The sequence below is a fragment of a genome (assembly GCF_019968955.1).
Source record: "MAG: Porospora cf. gigantea A chromosome Unknown PgA_NODE_94_length_42038_cov_346.862, whole genome shotgun sequence".
NCBI lineage: Eukaryota > Apicomplexa > Conoidasida > Eugregarinorida > Porosporidae > Porospora > Porospora cf. gigantea A.
This window is the reverse complement of record NW_027151984.1, coordinates 22,377-42,038: the sequence shown is the minus strand read 5'-3', so window position 1 is coordinate 42,038 and position 19,662 is coordinate 22,377. Positions and strand designations below refer to the sequence as shown.

The 19,662-nt window shown below is 54.3% G+C and overlaps 8 protein-coding genes across 20 annotated transcripts; 5 read left to right on the top strand and 3 right to left on the bottom strand.

Annotated features, from left to right (window-relative positions):
* Positions 1–116: 116 nt before the first annotated feature.
* Positions 117–320, top strand: KVP18_004270 (uncharacterized protein; the record flags this gene model as incomplete). Its single annotated transcript, XM_067956740.1, has 1 exon — positions 117–320. One exon carries the CDS (start codon positions 117–119, stop codon positions 318–320), a length of 204 nt encoding a protein of 67 aa, XP_067805563.1.
* Positions 321–479: 159 nt separating this feature from the next.
* On the bottom strand, positions 480–1,127 carry KVP18_004265 (uncharacterized protein; the record flags this gene model as incomplete). The annotated part of the gene is made up of 1 exon (XM_067956731.1): positions 480–1,127. The coding sequence occupies one exon, from the start codon at positions 1,125–1,127 to the stop codon at positions 480–482; it is 648 nt and encodes a 215-aa protein (XP_067805554.1).
* A 246-nt stretch (positions 1,128–1,373) lies between these two features.
* Positions 1,374–5,054, bottom strand: KVP18_004254 (uncharacterized protein; the record flags this gene model as incomplete). Of its 5 annotated transcripts, XM_067956705.1 has the most annotated exons (3): positions 1,374–2,377; positions 2,406–2,614; positions 3,889–5,054. In XM_067956705.1, 3 exons carry the CDS (start codon positions 5,052–5,054, stop codon positions 1,374–1,376), a joined length of 2,379 nt encoding a protein of 792 aa, XP_067805531.1. The 5 variants fall into 5 exon arrangements, with proteins under 5 accessions (XP_067805531.1, XP_067805532.1, XP_067805530.1 ...); XM_067956706.1 differs by lacking the exons at positions 2,406–2,614; positions 3,889–5,054 and having other exon boundaries at positions 1,374–2,327; XM_067956704.1 differs by lacking the exons at positions 1,374–2,377; positions 2,406–2,614; positions 3,889–5,054 and adding an exon at positions 2,969–3,190.
* A 208-nt stretch (positions 5,055–5,262) lies between these two features.
* Positions 5,263–8,499, top strand: KVP18_004261 (uncharacterized protein; the record flags this gene model as incomplete). Of its 3 annotated transcripts, XM_067956722.1 has the most annotated exons (4): positions 5,263–5,306; positions 5,335–7,234; positions 7,263–7,847; positions 7,876–8,499. In XM_067956722.1, the coding sequence occupies 4 exons, from the start codon at positions 5,263–5,265 to the stop codon at positions 8,497–8,499; spliced, it is 3,153 nt and encodes a 1,050-aa protein (XP_067805546.1). The 3 variants fall into 3 exon arrangements, with proteins under 3 accessions (XP_067805546.1, XP_067805547.1, XP_067805548.1); XM_067956724.1 differs by lacking the exons at positions 5,263–5,306; positions 5,335–7,234 and having other exon boundaries at positions 7,257–7,847; XM_067956723.1 differs by lacking the exons at positions 5,263–5,306; positions 7,263–7,847; positions 7,876–8,499 and having other exon boundaries at positions 5,465–7,252.
* Positions 8,500–8,533: 34 nt separating this feature from the next.
* On the bottom strand, positions 8,534–11,657 carry KVP18_004255 (uncharacterized protein; the record flags this gene model as incomplete). 3 transcript variants are annotated; one of them, XM_067956710.1, is made up of 2 exons in its annotated part: positions 8,534–11,145; positions 11,174–11,657. In XM_067956710.1, 2 exons carry the CDS (start codon positions 11,655–11,657, stop codon positions 8,534–8,536), a joined length of 3,096 nt encoding a protein of 1,031 aa, XP_067805534.1. The 3 variants fall into 3 exon arrangements, with proteins under 3 accessions (XP_067805534.1, XP_067805535.1, XP_067805536.1); XM_067956711.1 differs by lacking the exon at positions 11,174–11,657 and having other exon boundaries at positions 8,534–11,089; XM_067956712.1 differs by having other exon boundaries at positions 11,139–11,657.
* Positions 11,658–11,690: 33 nt separating this feature from the next.
* On the top strand, positions 11,691–13,443 carry KVP18_004274 (uncharacterized protein; the record flags this gene model as incomplete). 3 transcript variants are annotated; one of them, XM_067956746.1, is made up of 4 exons in its annotated part: positions 11,751–12,081; positions 12,123–12,247; positions 12,275–12,525; positions 12,552–13,443. In XM_067956746.1, 4 exons carry the CDS (start codon positions 11,751–11,753, stop codon positions 13,441–13,443), a joined length of 1,599 nt encoding a protein of 532 aa, XP_067805569.1. The 3 variants fall into 3 exon arrangements, with proteins under 3 accessions (XP_067805570.1, XP_067805569.1, XP_067805571.1); XM_067956748.1 differs by lacking the exons at positions 11,751–12,081; positions 12,123–12,247 and having other exon boundaries at positions 12,317–12,525; XM_067956747.1 differs by lacking the exons at positions 12,123–12,247; positions 12,275–12,525; positions 12,552–13,443 and having other exon boundaries at positions 11,691–12,122.
* Positions 13,444–13,690: 247 nt separating this feature from the next.
* KVP18_004259 (uncharacterized protein) lies at positions 13,691–15,481 on the top strand (the record flags this gene model as incomplete). Its single annotated transcript, XM_067956720.1, has 1 exon — positions 13,691–15,481. One exon carries the CDS (start codon positions 13,691–13,693, stop codon positions 15,479–15,481), a length of 1,791 nt encoding a protein of 596 aa, XP_067805544.1.
* A 101-nt stretch (positions 15,482–15,582) lies between these two features.
* KVP18_004258 (uncharacterized protein) lies at positions 15,583–19,652 on the top strand (the record flags this gene model as incomplete). 3 transcript variants are annotated; one of them, XM_067956719.1, is made up of 3 exons in its annotated part: positions 15,761–15,894; positions 15,923–16,265; positions 16,293–19,652. In XM_067956719.1, 3 exons carry the CDS (start codon positions 15,761–15,763, stop codon positions 19,650–19,652), a joined length of 3,837 nt encoding a protein of 1,278 aa, XP_067805543.1. The 3 variants fall into 3 exon arrangements, with proteins under 3 accessions (XP_067805541.1, XP_067805543.1, XP_067805542.1); XM_067956717.1 differs by lacking the exons at positions 15,923–16,265; positions 16,293–19,652 and adding an exon at positions 15,583–15,723 and having other exon boundaries at positions 15,780–15,827; XM_067956718.1 differs by lacking the exons at positions 15,761–15,894; positions 15,923–16,265 and having other exon boundaries at positions 16,440–19,652.
* Between the last annotated feature and the right edge of the window lie 10 nt (positions 19,653–19,662).

Below are 19,662 nucleotides of genomic sequence, written 5' to 3'. Positions count from 1 at the left end.
CTACTGGCATTGAGAAGAAAGCTTGCAACGCTCTCCTTCTGAAGGTCAATCAGATTGGCAGTGTAACCGAGTCTATCAAGGCCTGCCAGGATGCGCAGAAGGCGGGCTGGGGCGTCATGGTCTCTCATAGATCTGGTGAGACCGAGGACACCTTCATCGCTGACCTCGTCGTCGGACTTCGTACCGGTGAAATCAAGACCGGCGCGCCATGCCGCTCTGAGCGTCTAGCCAAGTATAATCAGCTGATGCGTATTGAGGAGGCTCTCGGCTCCAGAGCCATTTTCGCCGGCGAGAATTTCCGCGTCGGCCACACTCTTTAGTGTGAATACGAGGAAGTAATTTTACCACGAATGCAAACGTTTACGTTCAAAGTCTGCTGTGGATGTCGTTCATTTCGTGGTTCGTGGACCTGCCATATATATAATTAAATGGGCAACTCTTCTAAAACAGACTTATATGGGCGATGTAATTAGTCGACTCTACAGTCCTGAACCGCGTTGGGGTGACTTATTTTCGTCTTCGAGTGGTCCCGTCCTATCTTCCACCGCCGGATCCAAATCAACCGTTCCTATCCAGCTACCCTCGATTTTCCCGTCGATGGATTCGAAGTGGCAATGGAGATGAAATGTGCAGGCTGCAGGTAACGTTTCCCACCATGTAGGCAACCACAGCAAATCGTCGTCCCACATTTGAGCCCAGGGGAGATCCTCGAACCGAAACCACTGAGGCACCATCTCGTCAGTTTCCTTAATCGTATCCGCCGACACGGCATGCCATGGCACCAGATACACCCACACATGAAGAGGACGTCTGCTATGAAATGTGTATTGTAGAAGGCCCTGAAAGAGCAGATCTTCTTCGTTAACACGCAGGCCACATTCCTCTTCAAGTTCTCTTCGAGCACCCTGTTGCACCGTCTCACCCACCTCCACCTTCCCCCCAAATCCGTTCCACTTCCCGCAGCCGAGCCCGCGCTTTTTAAGTCCCAACAATAAGGACTCGTCGCGTTTGACATGTACCAGCGTCGTCACCAGGGGTTCCGCCATCAAGCGACCTTTGGCGTCGATGAACTCTTCAAGCTTTTCGTGCGTAAGAAATGTCTTCCAGTAGATGTCGGGCGGAGTCATGAAAATTGAAACATTTCACAGGCAGCAAATACGAATAGTACGTCCTCAGCTTCCCTTGATCTTCTTAGATCGAACTGCTCATCTACCCTTGATCCTCTTTGTCAGAGTACCTTGCTTCAAGGTTGCAGACGAGAATCCACACTGATTAGAATTATTTGGCAAGTCACTTTTCTCGCTCGATTTTCTCCGACATTCTCGGATTTTCTCCAACATTCGGCCTTCGGCGAAGTGCAAAACTCTTCACGCCTATTCATTCAGCCTAGGGGACAACACCCGTCGCAAGGTTTGAAGGTCGTAGTGCTTCTCGTCCATCAAGTAGTCGCAAGTTGCCTGACGAACCCTACTGAACTGGGCGACGCAGTCTAAACTCACGCTTGAGAGACCTGGAGGGTTGAATCGAAAGTAGACCTGAGGGTAAGAGCCGACCCAGTGTTGAATAAGCTCTCGGTGAGTCAGTTGGCCTTCAGTAAGAAGCTGTCCACTCTTCAGAATAATCATCAGAGACGACGCACTTTCCTCAGCCCCCGCAGTTCGCGTGACCTCTGGAGCTCCCGTCCCCAGCGAAAGCCAGCAACCCAGTCTGTCATGAATGAATTCCACTGTAGAGAGGCCAGTGAGCGCAGCACACTCCTTTAAGGCCACGAGACTGGGGTTGTTGGCCACCAGAGCCCCATCAACCAACTGCCGACCTGAGAAGCAGGAGAGCCCCATGCTTCGCACCTCAGCTAGACCCGGACCTCGAAGGTATGTAGGGGCCGCTGCCGTGGCCCAGCCTGCCAGCCACATCGGCGATTCGGCGGTGCCCTCATGGGGGGCGTCAGGTAACACATAATTCCTGTGGAGGAACGGTCGGAAGGGAGTATGTGACACGTCAGTGGAGCAGACGGCGACGAGAGGCCTCGCGACGCTGGAAATAACTTCATGCCCCAAAACGTCCCTAAGAAGACGTTGGATGTGTTGCGTACTGTAACCTTCAAACAGTACTCCCGAGAGCAAGGTGCGCTTTCCTTTAAATATGCTGGCGCTCCAATCCGCCCAGTTCGCAAGAATATTGTCCAAACTCACTCCCCGACACAGCGCCAGAGCAATGATGCCACCTGCTGATGTTCCGCATACGTAGTCAAACGCGTCAAGGACGTTAGCCTCCGGATCCTTCAAGTCCTCGCGTATGAGAGATTGGAGGCGGCTAAGGACCAACATCGGCACCAGTCCCAGCGTGCCTCCACCATCTATGGATAGCAGGTTGACGGCTGCATCTTCGGGCGTCAGACGGCTCACTCTGTTTCTCAAACGCTGGCAGCCTCGCCGCCGGCAGTCCGCAGTAGAGCATGTCCAGACTAAATGTGGGGGCCTGGCTCAGCATGCCCGACTTGGTCTTTATGGTGACGTCACACGCTTCAGGTGCGTTAAAGTAGAAAACGCCGCCTGACACACGGTCAGCGGAGAACTTCAGAACTTGCTCTTCCAGCAACACTTCGACCGCGACGCTGCATTTTACATGCAACCGTCGCCCACTGAGAAGTGAACGCCCCGCTATGCCGTGGCGTCACGGTCACTGCAAACGTCCCTGGGCGAGTTAGCCACACGAGTACCTGAGACGAAGAGAATTGCCCGTTGAGCAGATTGATCTCGGTCTCTGTCGACGTCGGGAGGGTGACTTTGGCACCCGACGCAGACATCAAACGTGGATTTCGTGTTTTCGATGCCAGTTACGTCTTATTAATGCGGGAAATGCGTTCACGCGAAGTGCATAAATCCAGGAAGCAGACAGCAGAGTTGCACTCAAAATTCGTATGTTGTGAATTCAAATATAACACACAAGCATTAAAAAAGTCTATGGCTCAAAGACCCCGAAGGCCCCTCGCAAGTTCAGGGAGCAACTTGCCAGCGTCGCCATCAGCAGATTCCAGTCTAACCTCATGCATTGCGCTTTTCACGTCCAAGTACTCAATCATCGCTTCCTGATTACGGTTGACAGGGATGGCGTCTTGGAAGGGAGGAAGCGCCTTTTGGGCTTCGACAGTAGCAAACACAAAGCTAAAAAGAATTGTAAACGCTCTCATTTTGATATACAAGTCAACGGACACTCAATGCCCATGATTCGTGGGGCCCATAATTCTTAGGATGCCGACAAAACGGTTGCATGAACGATTTCTGTCGCAAATTACGTGGTCAACCCATGTGACTAGGGTTGCAGAGCAGTACGCTCATAGAACGCCCATGAGGCTGCATTAAATCCCCCAGCTCTGAGTTCTTGACGCCCCTCTCAGGACTGCTGGGAGCCGTTTCAAAGGATTTGTGACTTTTGCAGAAAATGTTGTTGGTGTGGTGGTCTCTTGGTGACGACCTCTCTGCTGATAGGCGAAACTGTAGCTGCGTAATGTACTCTTGGAGGTGCTTAGCGCGAGCCTCCAGCTCAAACACAGTGCGTCGCAGAGCAACGAGGTCTTGTTCCTTCGCCTCACACCGCTGGCAAAATATGTCATTGCAGTCCAAGCAGCCAGGTACGGCGCACCTGACACGCGGTACCAGCTGAAACCCAGGAGGCAGTGACACGGTGTTGGGGACGCTCATCGCCTCGCATATTTAGGGATTTGTGACTGATGGTAGTTGGCCTCCTCGTTCTGATTGGCGGACAATTAACACACTCTATTCAATCACGACTCTTCACTGGAGCAGGCGCTGGTAGGCCCTGAATGTCACAGTCCTTCGGCCGACCTTGTGGAAATCGACTGAGTGAGACATGAAACGTGACACCTACACATGTGGCTCCGTCGAAAGAATTCCGTACTCCAGCAGCATCTCGCGGACTTCGTCTGTACTCTCTGCGTCTTTGATTTGCCGAAAAAGCAAATCAAGTTTCTGAGGTTTTTCGAAGCAGGACTCAACCAGCTTCTCGATGAGCTTGTCCTTGAGAGATTCTACACCAAGATTAGCCCAAGATGTCCAGCTGGTTGGGTCTAAATCCAACTGCTGGAGCGCAGAGTCCAGTGTGAGGTCGAATTTCGAATGCTCCGTAATTGGTTGCGAGACTTCACCATAGGGGTTTGGGCCAGGCGCGTTCACGGCGGGAGCGGCAATTACCGTCGTTGGTGATACCACAGGAGTTGGTGACGGCACATGAGTTGGTGACGCGATATGAGTTGGTGTACTGCCGTTAAAGGGGGCGACGAATGCATACGCGCCCGCTAGCATAGACCCCAGCGCCAAGGCTGCCGCGCTCGCTATCGGAGCTACCGGCGACACGGACGGGTTGACTCCCCGTGGAGGAAGGGGTGATCCGCATATGTGCCTGTGAATTCGGTCCGCAAGCGCTCTTTTGTCGGCCGTTTCGGAGGGGTCGTTGTTGTAGTTGGACTTCGGCATGAGGTTCACTGCTGACCGCCAGAGAGCTCCCACACAGGTCGCCTGGTAGAGTATGATCTGGAGCTCATCACCACGACTCATGGACGACGAGCTGAGGTAGGAGGCGGCTTCATATTTTGTGAGGTAGCCAGGACCCTCGGCGAAGTCATTCTCGGTGAGAATTATTACCATCCGCTTGCCATCCTCGGGGTGCCAACCCAATTGCCTGTCCTTGAGGGCATCCACCATAGCGTCGAGGGCGCACGTGCCGTTAGATGTGCTCGAGAGGCCTTTCAGGCCTTCTAAGACACGATTCATCACGCCCTCCGAGGGCCCCAATTGAGCCAGTCGTTCATATGGCATGGTGGTCTTGTCGTGGAAGGATGCGAGACCGAATTCCAACTCGGTTGGGAACGCCTCTGTAAGCAAGTCCATCGCGTTGAAAATGACGGAGCGGTAGACGCCTAATCTGGATACAACATTTTCGGACACGTCAAGTAGAAATACAATCTGACCCAGGTCAAGGTGACACGGAGTCCGTTGCAGTCCGAGGCCAAGGAGAATCGCCAATAGACTGAGCATTAGGAGCAGAAAACGCAGGAAATTCTTAGTTCTAAAAAGATGAAGCAAAACGCAGGAAATTCATTAGGAATCAGAACCTGATTCCCAAAATCGCACGTATTCAGTCAGTACCACATGCTTGCTGGCGAGCCTGCCATCTAGACGGCGAGCCTGCTGAGTCCTCAGAAGACCTTGACGGTTTTGTTGAGTCATTTTTAGCAAATTTGCGATGCAAGTCGCGCCTCAACACGAAACTTTTGAGGAGACGTGTCAGTGAGCGGCCCTCAGGAACCGAACGCAGACAGCTGGCAACCATCGTGCAGGTCTTGCCCCTGGTAGACATTGTAACCGGATTACTCCCCGAGATCAGCTCGCTGGTGTTTTGCCAAGACGAGCAACTGCAGCTGACTGGCATCATCTACACCGCAGTCATGCTGGACAACATCTTCGACAGACGAGAGGTGTCTGGAGGTTACCAAGAGTACCTTCAGGAACTGTACCCCGAGCCGTACGACGTCTTTCAGCCAAAGTGCCCGTGGATTCACCCCCTTCGCGACGCGTGGAAGCGTGACCAGCGTCAGCCCGACCTTAGTGTAGAGGAGTTCGTTGTCGGCCTGGTTGATTTATTATTGATACCGTGCACCTCGGCAGTGGTAAAGCCCAAGAACGTTCGCTACGTGGCGGGGATGTGTCTCCTGATCCTCGTTGAGAAGAACCAATATGCGACTCCGAACCCCCAGAAGACTCCTCCGTGTTGTGATCCCTCCACCGACGACCGTGGCCCCACGCCTGACGACTCCCCTGTGATCGCTCTGGTTGTGAGCCAGCAGGAAAACCTCGTGTTAGACAAAACCCTGCCCTTGCTGCTCGAGATGTGCAATGCTCCCAACGACCCGGTCAGCCGGTACATAGGCCTCAGCGTACTGGGGAGGGTCTGCCGCCTGTTACCACCGCCCATACAGAAGGGCGTTGTCTTTACGCAGATGCGATCATCGTTGGAGGAATGTCCTGAGGTCCGATTGGCGGTAGCCGATTGCTTGGGTCATCTAGCACGCTGTGCCACCGTTATAGACGAAACGCAACGCATATGCGATTGGACGGTGCAGTTCTCTCGGGGTTCTCGCCTGGAGGCTTTCCTGACTCTAACCGTGATTCCTGACGTGCTTGCGGCGTTACCGGAGGCAGAGCGGGTACGATTAGCCATGGATGTTTACTACACTGTCGATACCCCCTTGCTGACTATTGCTGAGCCGGCCCTACTGTACTATGCGTGTGGGTCGGACTTAAAATCTGGTGTCCTGGCTCGGTTGTCAATGTTGGATGTGCCCATAGCCGAATTCGTAACCCAGGCAGCCAGGCGCCTTTTGCTGACGGACAGCGGCCTTGTGGATGCCGATGAGTTGTTCGACCACCGCGCCAGCGTTCCTTTTGTATTCAACTGGGGCTTGCTGTACAGGTCGGAAGTCTCCCTATGGCGTCGAATACGAGCAGCACTCGACGAAGGCAGACGCCCCCGCTTTTTGGGATCGGTGGCGCACAATCACAATGTGTTACGGAGCATGCGGAATATTCTGAGGACTGTACCTCACGCCTGGACCTCTGTAGCTGTGCAGGCCGAGGAAGACCTTCGTCGGCTGCCGCTGCATGAGAAGGAGCCCCTTCTGAGGAAGCTTAACTCGTTGGGGAGCGAAGTTGGACACTTTTTGGAGGACTACCGAAGTCCGGGGATCTCTGAGACGGCAGAGAGGCTGCAGCGCTCGTGCGGGAGCGGATTTCTGTTGAGTGTCGTGGAGAGTCGACTCACTGATCTGTTGGGGGCGGCGGCATCCGATGAAGCCACCGACGACGAAGATGATTTCCGGCAACTTATGAGGAGTCGGTCCGTTCTTTTGCTTGACTTACAAGAGACTGCCGAGTTCTGTAAGTTCTCCACATGGGGCCGAATACTTCGTGGCGTCGATCGTCGCATGGTTAAGGGGGAGGCTTTGAAACGAGCGCTCTACGATAGTGAGCTGGCGACTGATGAACAGGCTACTCCGGTGGATCAGGCCTACTTCGAGATTGTACGGTCCACCGGGTTTAGGGTACGACATAGGTTTTGGTTGTCCTTGTTGAAATTGTACCTTGTTGAGCTGGACGACCCTGACAGTGCGTGGACTTCCGCTGAAAGTGAGATGGAGATTTCCGACCTGTCAATGGAGGTGAGGTGCTCAGTCTGACCCAATGCAGTCGCCGCGGGACAGGTTCACCTTCGCTCTTCCGGCGATGCAGAACCCGGCCAAGAACGGCTCCAGAGTCGGATTCCTTGAGACATTCGCTCAGTTCCTCGAGATTTTGCCAACTGATCTTCTTGCTGACACTGCGCTGGCGACTCCTAGATTCGTGTCGGACCTGATGAGCAAGTACCAGCTGCCGTTTGACTGGAAAGAAAAGCGCCCTGATGTGACCAACAGTGAGGATTGGAGGGCCCATGTAGCCCTCTCGTCTATTTTGGGTCGCATCGCCTCCGCGTTGCCTCACTTCCCGTGCGACAAGCTCACTGTCAAGCGGTGCTTCGCCTGCCTCCTCAACCTAGTAGCCTCGCCCTGCTATGCTGTGCGACGCCACGCCGCGTACGCCGCTTTACCAGCGGCGTGTCTACCACAGATCCCGACGCTTCTTACATTGTGCGAAGACCTCTCTACCAACCGAAATGAGGGAATGTTCGACAGAACTGTGGGCCTGTTGACGCAGTTCAACTCATCCTTGCTCCGTAGAGAGTTTCGGTTGCTCAGTCACGTTCTTATGGCAACTTCGCGCTCCGATGATCACCCGGTAGGCTGCGACCACCAATATAATGCAGCGCCAACTTAACTTTTTTAACCTTCTCCGGGGCTTCGAGGCCCGAGGCACTCCCGACACTTTCGTTGAACTACTCGCTGGATCGGAGATGGTGCATCTAGCGAGGAACGAGAGCGTGGGAATGCGGCATGAGGTGTACAAGTTCCTGCAGACACACAATCAGAAGTACCGCGGGCTGAGAAACCCTCTCCTTCGCGGTCTGCACGAGAGGTTGCGTCGCCAATTCACAATTGAGCCTGACCGCTACCAACTGGACTTCGAAGATCCTCACTCCCGAAAGGAGACCCCCTCCAATCTGTTCAACCTCGCCTACAGATTGCTGCCAATAAGGAAGAACCCAGCGCTACCCCGCAGACCTGGCGTTGGCCTGCTAAAGAAGTTGGTGGCTTCAACATGCCCTCTTCCCCCCACGATCACGAGCGACACGCTATTCTTGCTGTCCTGGACCGGCGAACCGCAGGGGTTAACCAGCGTGGAGTCGGATGACGACCAGGTCGCTGACTTGCAGGGCTTGGCTCTGGAGGAGTGCGGCGAGTGTCTGTTCCAGTTCCACTCATCGGCTTTCCCAGTGGTTACCTGGGACTCCTGGTGGGCCTATGTCTACGAAGAGCCGGATTTTTGCTGATCATTACACGTCAGATGAAACTTCTTCCAGTTCCTCACACGTCAGAAGGGGGACGCTGGGAGCCCGAGAATTCTTCCGGAGTCGACTTCTGAGCTGGTTCCAGAGGTTGCTCCTCGGCTGGTTGAGCTGGTTGCAGTTCCAGAGGCTGCTTCTCAGCTTGTTGAGCTGGTTGCGGTTCCAGATCCTCAACTGGTTGCGGTTCCAGAGGTTGCTCCTCAGCTGGTTGAGCTGGTTGCAGTTCCAGAGGCTGCTCTACGTAAGGGTCCTCTCCAGCTTTCTCCTGGGGATTCTTGGTCATAAAATCCAACTCGCGTGACAGCGATCTGCTCATTCCTTGCATTGACAGGGACTCCTCTTCAAACAACATTTTCTGATGTTGAGCTTCGATTACCTCGTACTCATCGTAGTCTCCCAACCGGTGCAATCCGTCGTCGCCATCACTTTGCAGGCTGGCTGAGTCCCGATTGCGGTTGTAGATGATCTTCACAGGATCGTTGCTTAGGTCGATATTCCTAACGTCGAAGTCGACATTCTCAACTTCGTGTACTACACAGTCAGGACGCACAGATTCTTCATGTCCCAGCTCGGCCACGCTCACGTAGGTGTCATCCACGATCTCCTCCGTGAAGCACACCGGAATAACGACATTGCGGGCATGTTCAGCCATCCTCTCCCGAAGGTCAAACCCCTTAGAGAGGTCAATTCCTGTGGCCTCTCGCCAATAAGGCGGCCAGATCGTAACTCTCCAGGCCGTAGGACCCTCCTCCTCATCCAGTCCCCACACAGAACGAATACCTGTGCGTGACGACTTGGCCTTTGTGCCATAGCGTGTTTCATCGGGCGGCCAGATTACCACATACCGCCCCGACAACGCGCCTTCACCCAAACGTGCGACGAGTTCCGTGTGCCGAGTTGACCTTGCAGACCGGAGGCCAGTGATAGCAGACTCTCCGATCGTATACTCTTCAGGAGGCCAGATAACCACGTATTGCCCAAAGAGAACGTCCTCACTGCGCTTTCGAGCTGTGCGTGCCACCTCTCCTGGGATACTGGGGTAGTCTCCCAGTTGCAGTTTGCGGAGGTAGTCACCAAACTCGTCAGGAGGCCATATGACGACATGTCGGTCTGCAAGCGCTTCCTCGTGTGCATGTTCTATGGGGCGGAAACGACCATCAGGGTAGAAGCCCTCAGGAGGGAAGCCACCATCAGGGTAGAAGTAACCATCCGCTTCAGAGAGGAAGCGACCATCAGGACCTCGTTCTCGTCGTTCATCCCGCTCGGTTTCCCACACGGACGCGCCTGCAGGTAGCTTGGCTGGTAATAGCACCTCTTTGCCCGCGATCCTACGCGAGACCCACACCACTTCTCCGTATTTCCGAGGCAGTTGCATCAGTGTTTCCGTCACGGAATACGCGCCAGCCTGATAACGAGATGGAAGTTTGGACGGAGCCGCACCAGTTTCCATGTACACTTCGTACCCGTCAACAAATGTACGCGTCAAGAGTAACGTCGGCGTTAACGTTGAGGTTTCGCCAGCTGTGTACTGCTGAATGAGGCCCTCCCATCTCCTCGGTAGCAGCCCCTTCTCTGCGTAGGCCCGAACCATCGCCGCAGTATCCGTATCTTCTGGCAGGGTTCCCGATTGAAGGTAGTCGCGTAAGGCGCTAACTGTCGAGATGGCCTCGGGACCAGCTTCCAGGTACCGAAGAACAACGTCCTTCAATCGGGGTTCGTATGGGATCGTACCCGTCTCAAGGTAGTCTTGAATAGCTTCAAATGCGGCTGTGGAGGCTGGTCCCTCCCCAACGTACCGAATGACGAGTTGTTTTAAACGGTAGTCTCGTGGAAGCTGCTGACTCTGCATGTAGTCTTGGATGGCCCGCATAGTCGATGAGGAGAGAGAGCCATCTGGCGCTCCTGAGCTGCCGAGATGCATATGCCGGCGGAAATCAACGGGCGCGCTGAGCACCGATGTGTAGTCCTTCCCCGGCCACTCTGTCTGCGGAACCCATACTTCCCGTCCGTCCACAATACGCTTCACGAAGAAGGCGTGAGGGGGCAGGTACGGGATGGGAGGATGCACGAAGTAGCCTTCCTCGCCCTCGATGGTGGTGGATATCCAGCGGGTCGAGACGAACGCTTCGTCTGGAGGCACGTCCGGAACTTCGGGTAGGTCCCAGATGCCAGACACGTAGCGTGTAATGTCCCACTCACCTTCTTCAGAGTACGACGACATGGGAGGCGGATGAGGAGCCATCACAGGGAAGACTACCAAAGGGTTTTGGGGACCTTCCATGAGGCCAGGGATGATTGCTTGGAAGCGAGAAGGGATCTCGGGCCGTCCTGAGAACATCTTCTGCGTTAGCTTCCTCTGATATTCGTTCATGCGTTCAGTGTAATCCGCCAACCACGAAGGAAGCTCGCCTAGCCGCTCGCGAAGCGCCGACGTGTCGGTATCGGACCATTCCATGAGCTGCGCGACAGACCTCAGCTTTCCCTTGCCGTCAGCCGTCTCCTGCGACCCTCGGAAGCTCTCTGATGTCATTAGGCTCTGGGGCTCGAGGATATCTTGTAGAGTCAGCACCGGCATTATATGTTTCTCCGTTACATTACGCAAACGGTTACCAACAATTCGGAGGTCAGGATCTGAGTGTACCAGTCAACTCCCACTCACGGAAGTATGGAAACAATCCATCGGTCGACAAACCACGCGTCTCTTTCATTGTGGCCAGAAGTTCTAGCACTACCTCGCGGACCTTTCTGAGACTTCGGTGCCGCACATTAGGATTCCCTTTGAGTATGGCCAGCTGCATGGTTAGACGGAGGCAGTGTGTGAGAGGGCCAATGAAGTTTTTCCTGTGAGCTCGACAGTCACTCACATACTGCGACTTGGACTCCCCGCGACGGGATGTCTCAGGGAAGAACGTACTTGTGTCCGATGCTTCAGGGAGCATGCTCTTCTCGGTGGAGAACTCCAGCCAAGTTTCGTAGGGAACCTTGCACAGGGTGCAGAGCTCATGTAGCCCCTTCACGACTTCCTGCAGCGCGCTACTCACAGATCCATACAATTCGGCCACTGACTCGTCACGTTGACCCATCTTCAGCTCGAAACTGGTTCGAGAGTACTCCGAACTCTGCGGCGTAGTCTCTACAGACATAGCGAACGACGAACCCGACGACATTCGTATGAAATGAGCGTTTACAGCACCAGTCAACTTGACCTGACATTCGAAAGTTATCTAATCACAAATATGAGTTCCGACGAGACGCCAGAGGAACCCGTTATAAGCTACCACGTTTCGACGAGCACGTTACTGCCGTTGGAGTCTGTACAGGAGGGCGCCATCTTCTCTAAACGCATTAGGGGCGGACTAGGGTCTGTTTGGGCACAGTTTGGGGCGTTTGAAGAGTGTGTGTACAAAGTACCAGTGAAGGCCAATCTACCTTACGTGGACGCTGAGGAGTGGAAACGACTTGGGACAAGGAACATTCATAACGCATGGGGGTGGTTTAATCGAGGTCTGCCCGAAAGGGAGAAGCAGCAGAAGGAGCCTGAACCGGAAAGTGGCGTCATGTCGCCGAGTGCTAGCCTATCTCTGAAGTCACTGCACTCCTTAAAATAGTGTTAATGTTTGGGCGGTTGAAAGAAGGGTCTCTGGACCTCGACTATTGGCTGGATAAAGGTCGTGAGCTGACTAGTGACGTGCGGAAGAATGTCACCTCCGCGGCCACAGAGATGATGGCTGACGTAGGGTGCAGGGACGCCGCGATATAGATCCGTGAGGCGGCGGCTCAGGATGCGGGTTTTGTAGACGGCATGGACATGGTGGTTATTAGTGAGCAGGAGGCTCTATCTGTCAAGCGCCGACTAGAACACGAGCGGGCTGAAGTAGAAAGCAGGAAGGAAGCCACAGCGACGGAAATAGACCCCGGATTACTCGAGGAGGAGTCTCAGGAAGCAGCTAAAGAGGAGGATGAAGATGCAACACAACATCCGACATCTGATAAAGAGGACATGAAGCAGCAGTGAGCGCCTGGTCGAGGACACACAGGTTGGCAGAGTCACTAGACAAGAACCGCAAGCTTCGAGAGGCGCTAGCCTCCTTGAAGGCAGACAACCAAATTTTGGTGACCAGGAACCAAACTGTCAGCGGCAGCATTCAAACGTACCGAGATCAGATCGCTGAGAAGGACGCAGCTTTCGTCGCATTGGAGCTGGAACATGCTGCGGCCCTGGACGAGAAAGTCAATGTGGGTCGGGTCACCGCTGCCCAGATCGCGACCCTGCAAGCCGAAATTGACAGCCTTCAGAGTACAGTTGGCGCCGGGGAACAGCGCACGGCAGATGCTGAGCGGACGTGCGCCCAGTTGAACGAAGAGGTGGCGCGACTGCACCAACAGAACGCCAACGAATGCAAGGCCGCTGCTATCCGCTTGCAAACCTCGGAGGCGGAAGTGATGAACCTCAAGAAAACCTTGGCCAGCAAGGACTCCGACAACGCAAAGAGGCTCCTGGCGGTGCAGGCATCCTTCAGAAAGGAACGTGAAGGTTTGGACGCAGAGATGGAGCGACTAAGATTCCGCATCAGTGCACTCACGTCCAAACTATTGTCGTTGGAAGCTGAGAAGGCGACCCTTGCGTCGAAGATATCCGAACCTCCCACACCGCCAAAACGACAGTCTTCAGAGCATACGCGTGTGAGAGAGCTGGAGCTTATTCAGAGGGTGCAAGCCCTCCAAGCGGAAGTGCAAAAACACCACGCTAACTTCGAGACAGCCTCACTGGAGCCACCTCCCCAGTCACAACCCCCTCCCTCTCGCGTGGACGTCGGAACTCAGTACTCTGCGGGGGAATCAGATTTCGAGGAGGCGGTTGCTGAGGGCACCCGCGATGGATTCCTTGGTGCAAGCCTTTTTAAAATGCTCACACAACATAGATCCTAGCAGACGATTGTCCTTCGTTCCACCTGTCGCGCTAGCCTCGCGCAAGTGTGTTTTTAAAATGCTCACACAACATAGATCGTAGCAGACGATTGTCCTTCGTTCCACCTGTCGCGATAGCCTCGCGCAAGTGATGTTTTTAAAATGCTCACACAACATAGATCATAGCAGACGATTGTCCTTCGTTCCACCTGTCGCGCCAGCCTCATCAAGCGCAAGTGATGACCGCTTTGCAGAGGAAATCGCAGTTATGCTTGTGATTCGCGTTCTCTGCAAGGCTCTCGTGCGTTTCTTCTTTCGTGATGTCACTGTTGTGGGCATGGAGCGTATTCCTTGCTACGGGCCGGTAATCTTCGTCGGCAACCACAACAATCAATTCGTCGATGCGGTTATGCTCCTTGCCAGTTTGCCGCGCTACGTGCGGTTCATGATAGCGGAGGCCTCTCTACGAAGGGCTGTAATCGGAAGTCTGGCACAGTTTGCGGGGTCTATAGCAGTTAAACGTCCTCAGGATTGCTCATACAAGGGCATCGGGAAGATAACCTGGACTAACCAAGCCCTTACTGAAGCCAAGAGAGAAGCGCTGGGTGTCCCTCCTCGAGGCGGTAAGTTCCATCATCTGCATCGGGTTGTCGGCGAGGGGACGAAGTTTAGAATCGACTGCAAAGTGAAGGATTTGCTTTCGTCGACCACCTTGCAGCCTTGCGCCTGCCACCAGATAATCAGCGACACTGAACTGATCACGTGCGGAGAGAACGCTAACCTGGACGAGCCGAAGGAGCCGGAATCTTTTAAAATCTCACCGAAGATGGATCAAACAGAGGTCTACTCAGCGGTAAGTGAGGCCCTGCGAGAGGGCGAAACTATCGGCATATTCCCAGAAGGAGGCTCACACGACCGTACTGAGATGTTACCTTTGAAGCCTGGTGTGGCTGTAATGGCCTTGAATGCGGCGATCAACGGCGTCGAAGATATCATGATCGTCCCAATAGGCCTCCACTACTACCAAGCTCACAAGGTCATGTCAGATGCGACCTTCCATATCGGCCGGCCAGTGACCGTGCCGCAACATCTGGTAGACCTCTATGCTACGGACCGTGAGAGCGCCACGAATGAGCTGCTGGCTGAGATTAGGCGAGGCCTGAACGAAACTATTGTAAGGGCTCCGGATTACGAGACCCTGCAAATGATCCGACTTTGCACATCATTGTACCCTCCGGAGAAAAACCACTTCAGCCGCGAGAAGACCTGGGAACTGTACCATCTTTTCTCCACGATACTGTACCAATGCGACTCTCCTCAGATGCGGTCGCTGCTGGAGTCCCTACGCGAATACAAGACCGTCTTGGACTACTTTGGTCTGCAGGACAACGAAGTCTGGCAGCTACGGCAGTCCTCGCACGAAGCGGTATTCTCACTCTTCGAGAAGTGTGGCCTATTGCTGATCCATCTGGCGTGGGCCTTGCCGTTTATGGGAATGTGGGGCCCGGCTCGAATGGCCAGCCACTACTTGTCGGAACAGCACCGGCAAGCAGCTGTGAAGAAGTCTTCTGTGAAAATTCGCGGAACAGACGTCATTGCGTCCTATAAGATAATCACGCTGCTGATAATATTCCCATTCTGGAACGCCTTCCTTGGATTTTTGGCGGGACTGGTGTTGACTCCGTCCTGGGGGGGCGTGCTTTGTATGGTTGCGCTCTTCCTTACGGTGCTGCCCTTCCTCTATTGGCGGTCTATTAGCCACTATGAACTTGTCTGGCCCTTAACTAGGAACATGCTGCTACAGGTCCAAGTTCTTGTCGGAAAGTTCAACATATGGCGAGAAACAGAACGCCTCATCGTCACTCGACGCATGGAAGTCCAGATCCTTCTTCGAGACTCTGTACGCACATCCGTTACTGCGGAACTGCAGCAAAAATTTGATTCACTGCTACCTCGCGCGGTGTTGGAAGCTGACACGCGGCGACTAGAACGGGAACGCGGGGAATACGTTCCTCTCATGCCAAAAATTTTCCCAGAAGTTCAAGAGGAGATATTGTAGTGTATGATTGTAAATCGTTCGATTCCAGTCGTGATCGATTCCCAACTGCAGGATTCGTCTGTTCGAAAGCCGATATCCGAAATCTAGACATATGTTGATCCATGAGTCATCTAACGTCTCTCCGAGGTCTGAAGATGGGCGAGACCACAGGTGAGACCAGTAACCCTACATTACGAGCTTTGAGACCCGTAAACGATCAGGGGAATTCCTCGAAGCATCTCGCAGCTCAAAGAAATTTGCCGGTGAGTAGGTATCTGGGTTGATTTTCCATCTATTTCCATGACTGCACTTGTCACAGTTCGGATCTCCTCCTCTTCTAGCAGCCGTTCAGGTGAGACCCGGGTAATCGACGCACCAGAATCCATCTTTGACGCTCGGACGGGCCGGGACGTTAGGCGTGCATCTCTGCTGACGTGGGTGTCAGCTATTAGCGTTACTCAGAGTGGGCAATCCCTTCTCGCAGTCACGAAGGCGGAGCAGCCTGCGGCGAAGTTCATTCCGACGAAGCAGCGGCCTCCGTCGCAGCACCGTACAGGACTATGTTCCACCCTCGGAGGTGTTTGGTACAGAGTTCCCTCGAGTAGTGCACCTCAAGCACGGTTGGTGGCGGCTAACCAGTGCCGAGAGGGCAGAAAGCGTAAAGAAGCTGCTCTGGGCGCTAGGGGCTGAGAAGGGCACCGGGGAGTGGGTTTCAGAGAGCCTCGTCACCGAAATCTTCGTGTCTGCACAATTTATGCATGCCCTACAACCACTGTTCGTCAAGAGCTTCCTGATGGAGAAATCAGTGGGACCCAGCTGTGCCTTTATATAGTCCCCGCTGACCGAATGCTTCGCGCACGAGGCACTTCGTGGCCTCTTCCCGCAGGACGCACTGAAGATTCTCTGCGTCTTGTTGCACTTCGGTCGCCATAGCGTCGAGAAGCTGGTGGTCACGACTCCTCTCGTATACATTGAAACCATGAAGGAGTTCTCCTCGATGGACACCAGCGTGGTGAACCCTAACCAGAAGAGGTCTATATTCCTGACGGAGCCTTCCGGAGACGTCAGTCGGCTACTTGACAGGGCTGTCCAAGGTATCGTCGAGAGCTGTCGAACCTGGAGTCCCTCCGCGGACGTCAACAGTCCGGCCCGTCTCCGCCACGTCCTGCTTTCTGGTAGTCTGTCCCACGTGGCGTTGACGGTGCTGGGTTCTTTACAGAAGCACCTCGGACTTAAGTTGAGCCTCTTGCACACATTGGCTGTGCAGCCTTGGAACTGGTCGGACTCGCCGAATTTGTTGCAACCTGACCTAGCAAGCTTGTTGAGCAGGGCGTCTGACCTGTGTTTCCTGCTGATAATCCCTCCTGTTTACAAAACCGGAGAGATCGCTGTCAGTCTGCGCCGAACCAAGGCGCTCTTCTCCTACAATTCCAGAAGAGTGCAGCCAGTTTTGGTTGCCAGGCCTGAACTGGCCCTCGGTGAGGACGTCCATCCCTATAAGGTTCGATATGTGGTCCGTAATACCTTGGAAGGGGCGGGACAAATAACTTCAGAGATCGTGCGGCATTGGCAAAACCAAACTGCGGCTCTGATTTTCCATGTGCTGGTTCGGCGGCAAACTTCATTTCCTGGTCTCTCTGACTTCGGGTTCTTGGGTGCCCACAACATCGATGTCGGGCTGCAGGCGGTCTCAGATGTGATGCAGGTGGTTGGAGACGTGAGTTCACTTGGGTTCGACAATCAGACGCACAACGCACTTCTTTACGATATCGATCGGCCACGAGACGAAGAGATGGAGAACCTGCGCGCCCTTCGACTAGCCCTCTGTGAGGCTGAGCGCATAACCTTCACCCCGGCTAATAGTGCGGGGTTCGAGCAGGTTTTGCCGGCTGTAGGGCCCAGCGTGTCAGTAAGGTTCTGGTGTGAGGCTCGGTTCCACATGTCTTCGGAGGCGACGATGTTGCTCAGGTGTAGAGTGCTGCCTCGATTAGACGTGCACGCGTTTCCAGTGCCTCCTAGCGTCTGTAGAGAGTACAAACTGCAACTAGAAGCGGAGGAGGAATCTCGCAGCGAATCTTCAAGTCCGCAGCTGCACTTCGAAATGATCTTCGCCCCCACCAGATTCAGGCTTGATGAGTACATGGCTTGTTTGGATGGCACAGATCTTGAGGGGGCCGGAGTGGAGGAGGCCTACTCGGCAGATTCGTCGAGGAGGTCCTCCACAGCAGGCCTATTCTCTGACGGACCCCCAGAAGACAACAAAGCCTTGTTGACGCCCTCTCGAGTCAACCTACTGATTCCACCCAACATGAGGGCTCCAAAGACTCACTCGCGTCGGTACTCCGTCCCTCTGGAGCAGCAGGACATTTCCTCCGCTGTTCGCATAATGGCGCCGCACTGCGATGAGATGAAGGTGGAGTTCCCAGAGGACAGGTCAAAGTTCCCTAACCTGGCTCAGATTCACTTCCCCAATCTCAAGGCGCTGACTCTCATCAACATGAATCCCAACAACAAAAGCCACCGACGGCTCTTCAGCAACTGCCGATTCAACGCGCACACCCCCGTGATGTTGAGTTTCCTGCATACGCCTCGATCCTATTCCGCTGTAAGGGAAGACAGGGAAGTGGTCTTCGTGGAGCGCTTGGCGTCGCTCGTGAACAATTGGCGCAGTCGGCTTTTGTTGACGCCGGGAACGTTACGAGTGTGTCCGCAGCCTTGTTTGGCTCGCGGGAAGAGCCCTGAAATGTTCCTAGGAGGCGCAGCGTTTTTGCGCTTCGTGGCGTCGGCGGCATTCAGTCTGAAGGTCTCAACGGCGCCCCGAGTAATTCGTCAGGCATTCCTGACTTACAGACGAGCCGTCGTTGTCTGGTGGGAGGTGGATTGCAGGGAAAGAGACTTCTTTGAACGATTTTCTAGGGATGCGGGCCTTGCTTTGGCAGCTTCCATGCCGTTGGCAGAGACGCCATCGCAGAGCCAAGACGACCTGTCGTGGACGTTGATGGTGAATGATGAGACAGCTCTGGTCGACGCCCCTGACGAAGTCAACCCCGCTCTGGTGGGTCATACGCAAAGCTTCAACATGGAAGTGCTTCGGAAACTCGACACAACCGACATGGAAGCAGCTGTTCCCTCACTTCTTCCGATCGATCTGCATGAGGACAGTCAAGTCCTCTTCGACGCACGGGAGTGGAGCTCGCCCGGCATCATTACAAGAGTGAAGTTCGAGGTTTTCGTGGACGACCTTCCAGCTGCCATTACCCACTTCAACGAGCTGGCTCGTAACTGTCTGACCCTTCGAGTTCGCCGAGTGAACGTTAATGTCCACTTCGCGATTTCCAAGAGTCCGTTGAGCCTCCTGACGTCCTACCCTGAGGAACGAACCAACCGACGACTTGTGCACTTCATCCAGTCCTTCCCCTCGGACAATGACAGACGGACTGATGCCAGAGGCCCTCCCCGGCTTGCAGTCCGCTCCGTGCATCGAGAGGAACTGCAGTGCAGCGAAGACTTCATCTCACGCATCGACGCCTTCGACCTTTCGGAGAAAGGGGTGTTGTTGCCTGACGGAGAAAACCCTGTGCTAAACTACACGCCGCTAAAGCACCTGGTGACGGTGCGCGTGCTGGGCCCCTGGGTGAACCTGTGCATGGCCAGCCCAAGCATCACCCTTGGCAGGTTCATCCTCCAGCCTTTGCCCCTGTCGTGGTTTCAGGAGGTGGAAAATATTAGTCACCAGTTGGAAGGGTGTGTGAATGTATCCGAGGTGTTCGAGTCCCAGTCGAAGTGCCCGCTAACAAACACTGATGGCCTTTCGGGTGTGGTACGACTAGCGAGTCTCTATTTTCCTTCCTTAAGACCTGAACTTTCTCTGTCTACGAATAAATCTGGAGCTCTGACGCCAGTTCACAACTTGACCAGCATCCCCATCTCCGTCGTCAGTCCACTTCTGGACTGGCGAGGCACGACCCCGTGCTGGGCACGCTGGGGCGTGGATGAGTCTCCAAGAGAGATGCGGTTGAAGGGGACACGATTCACGATGACCAACACGACGGCGTGGTCATCTGAGGCACGAGAGTGGATTAAAGGGTTACTGGAAAAATGGACTTTCCTTACGTCAGAACACGACGTATCCGCCTCTCAGCTGCAAGCTGAAGTGCTCCAGCGATGCCCAGAGTTCGCCTCTGAAATTTGAGTGTGTACCA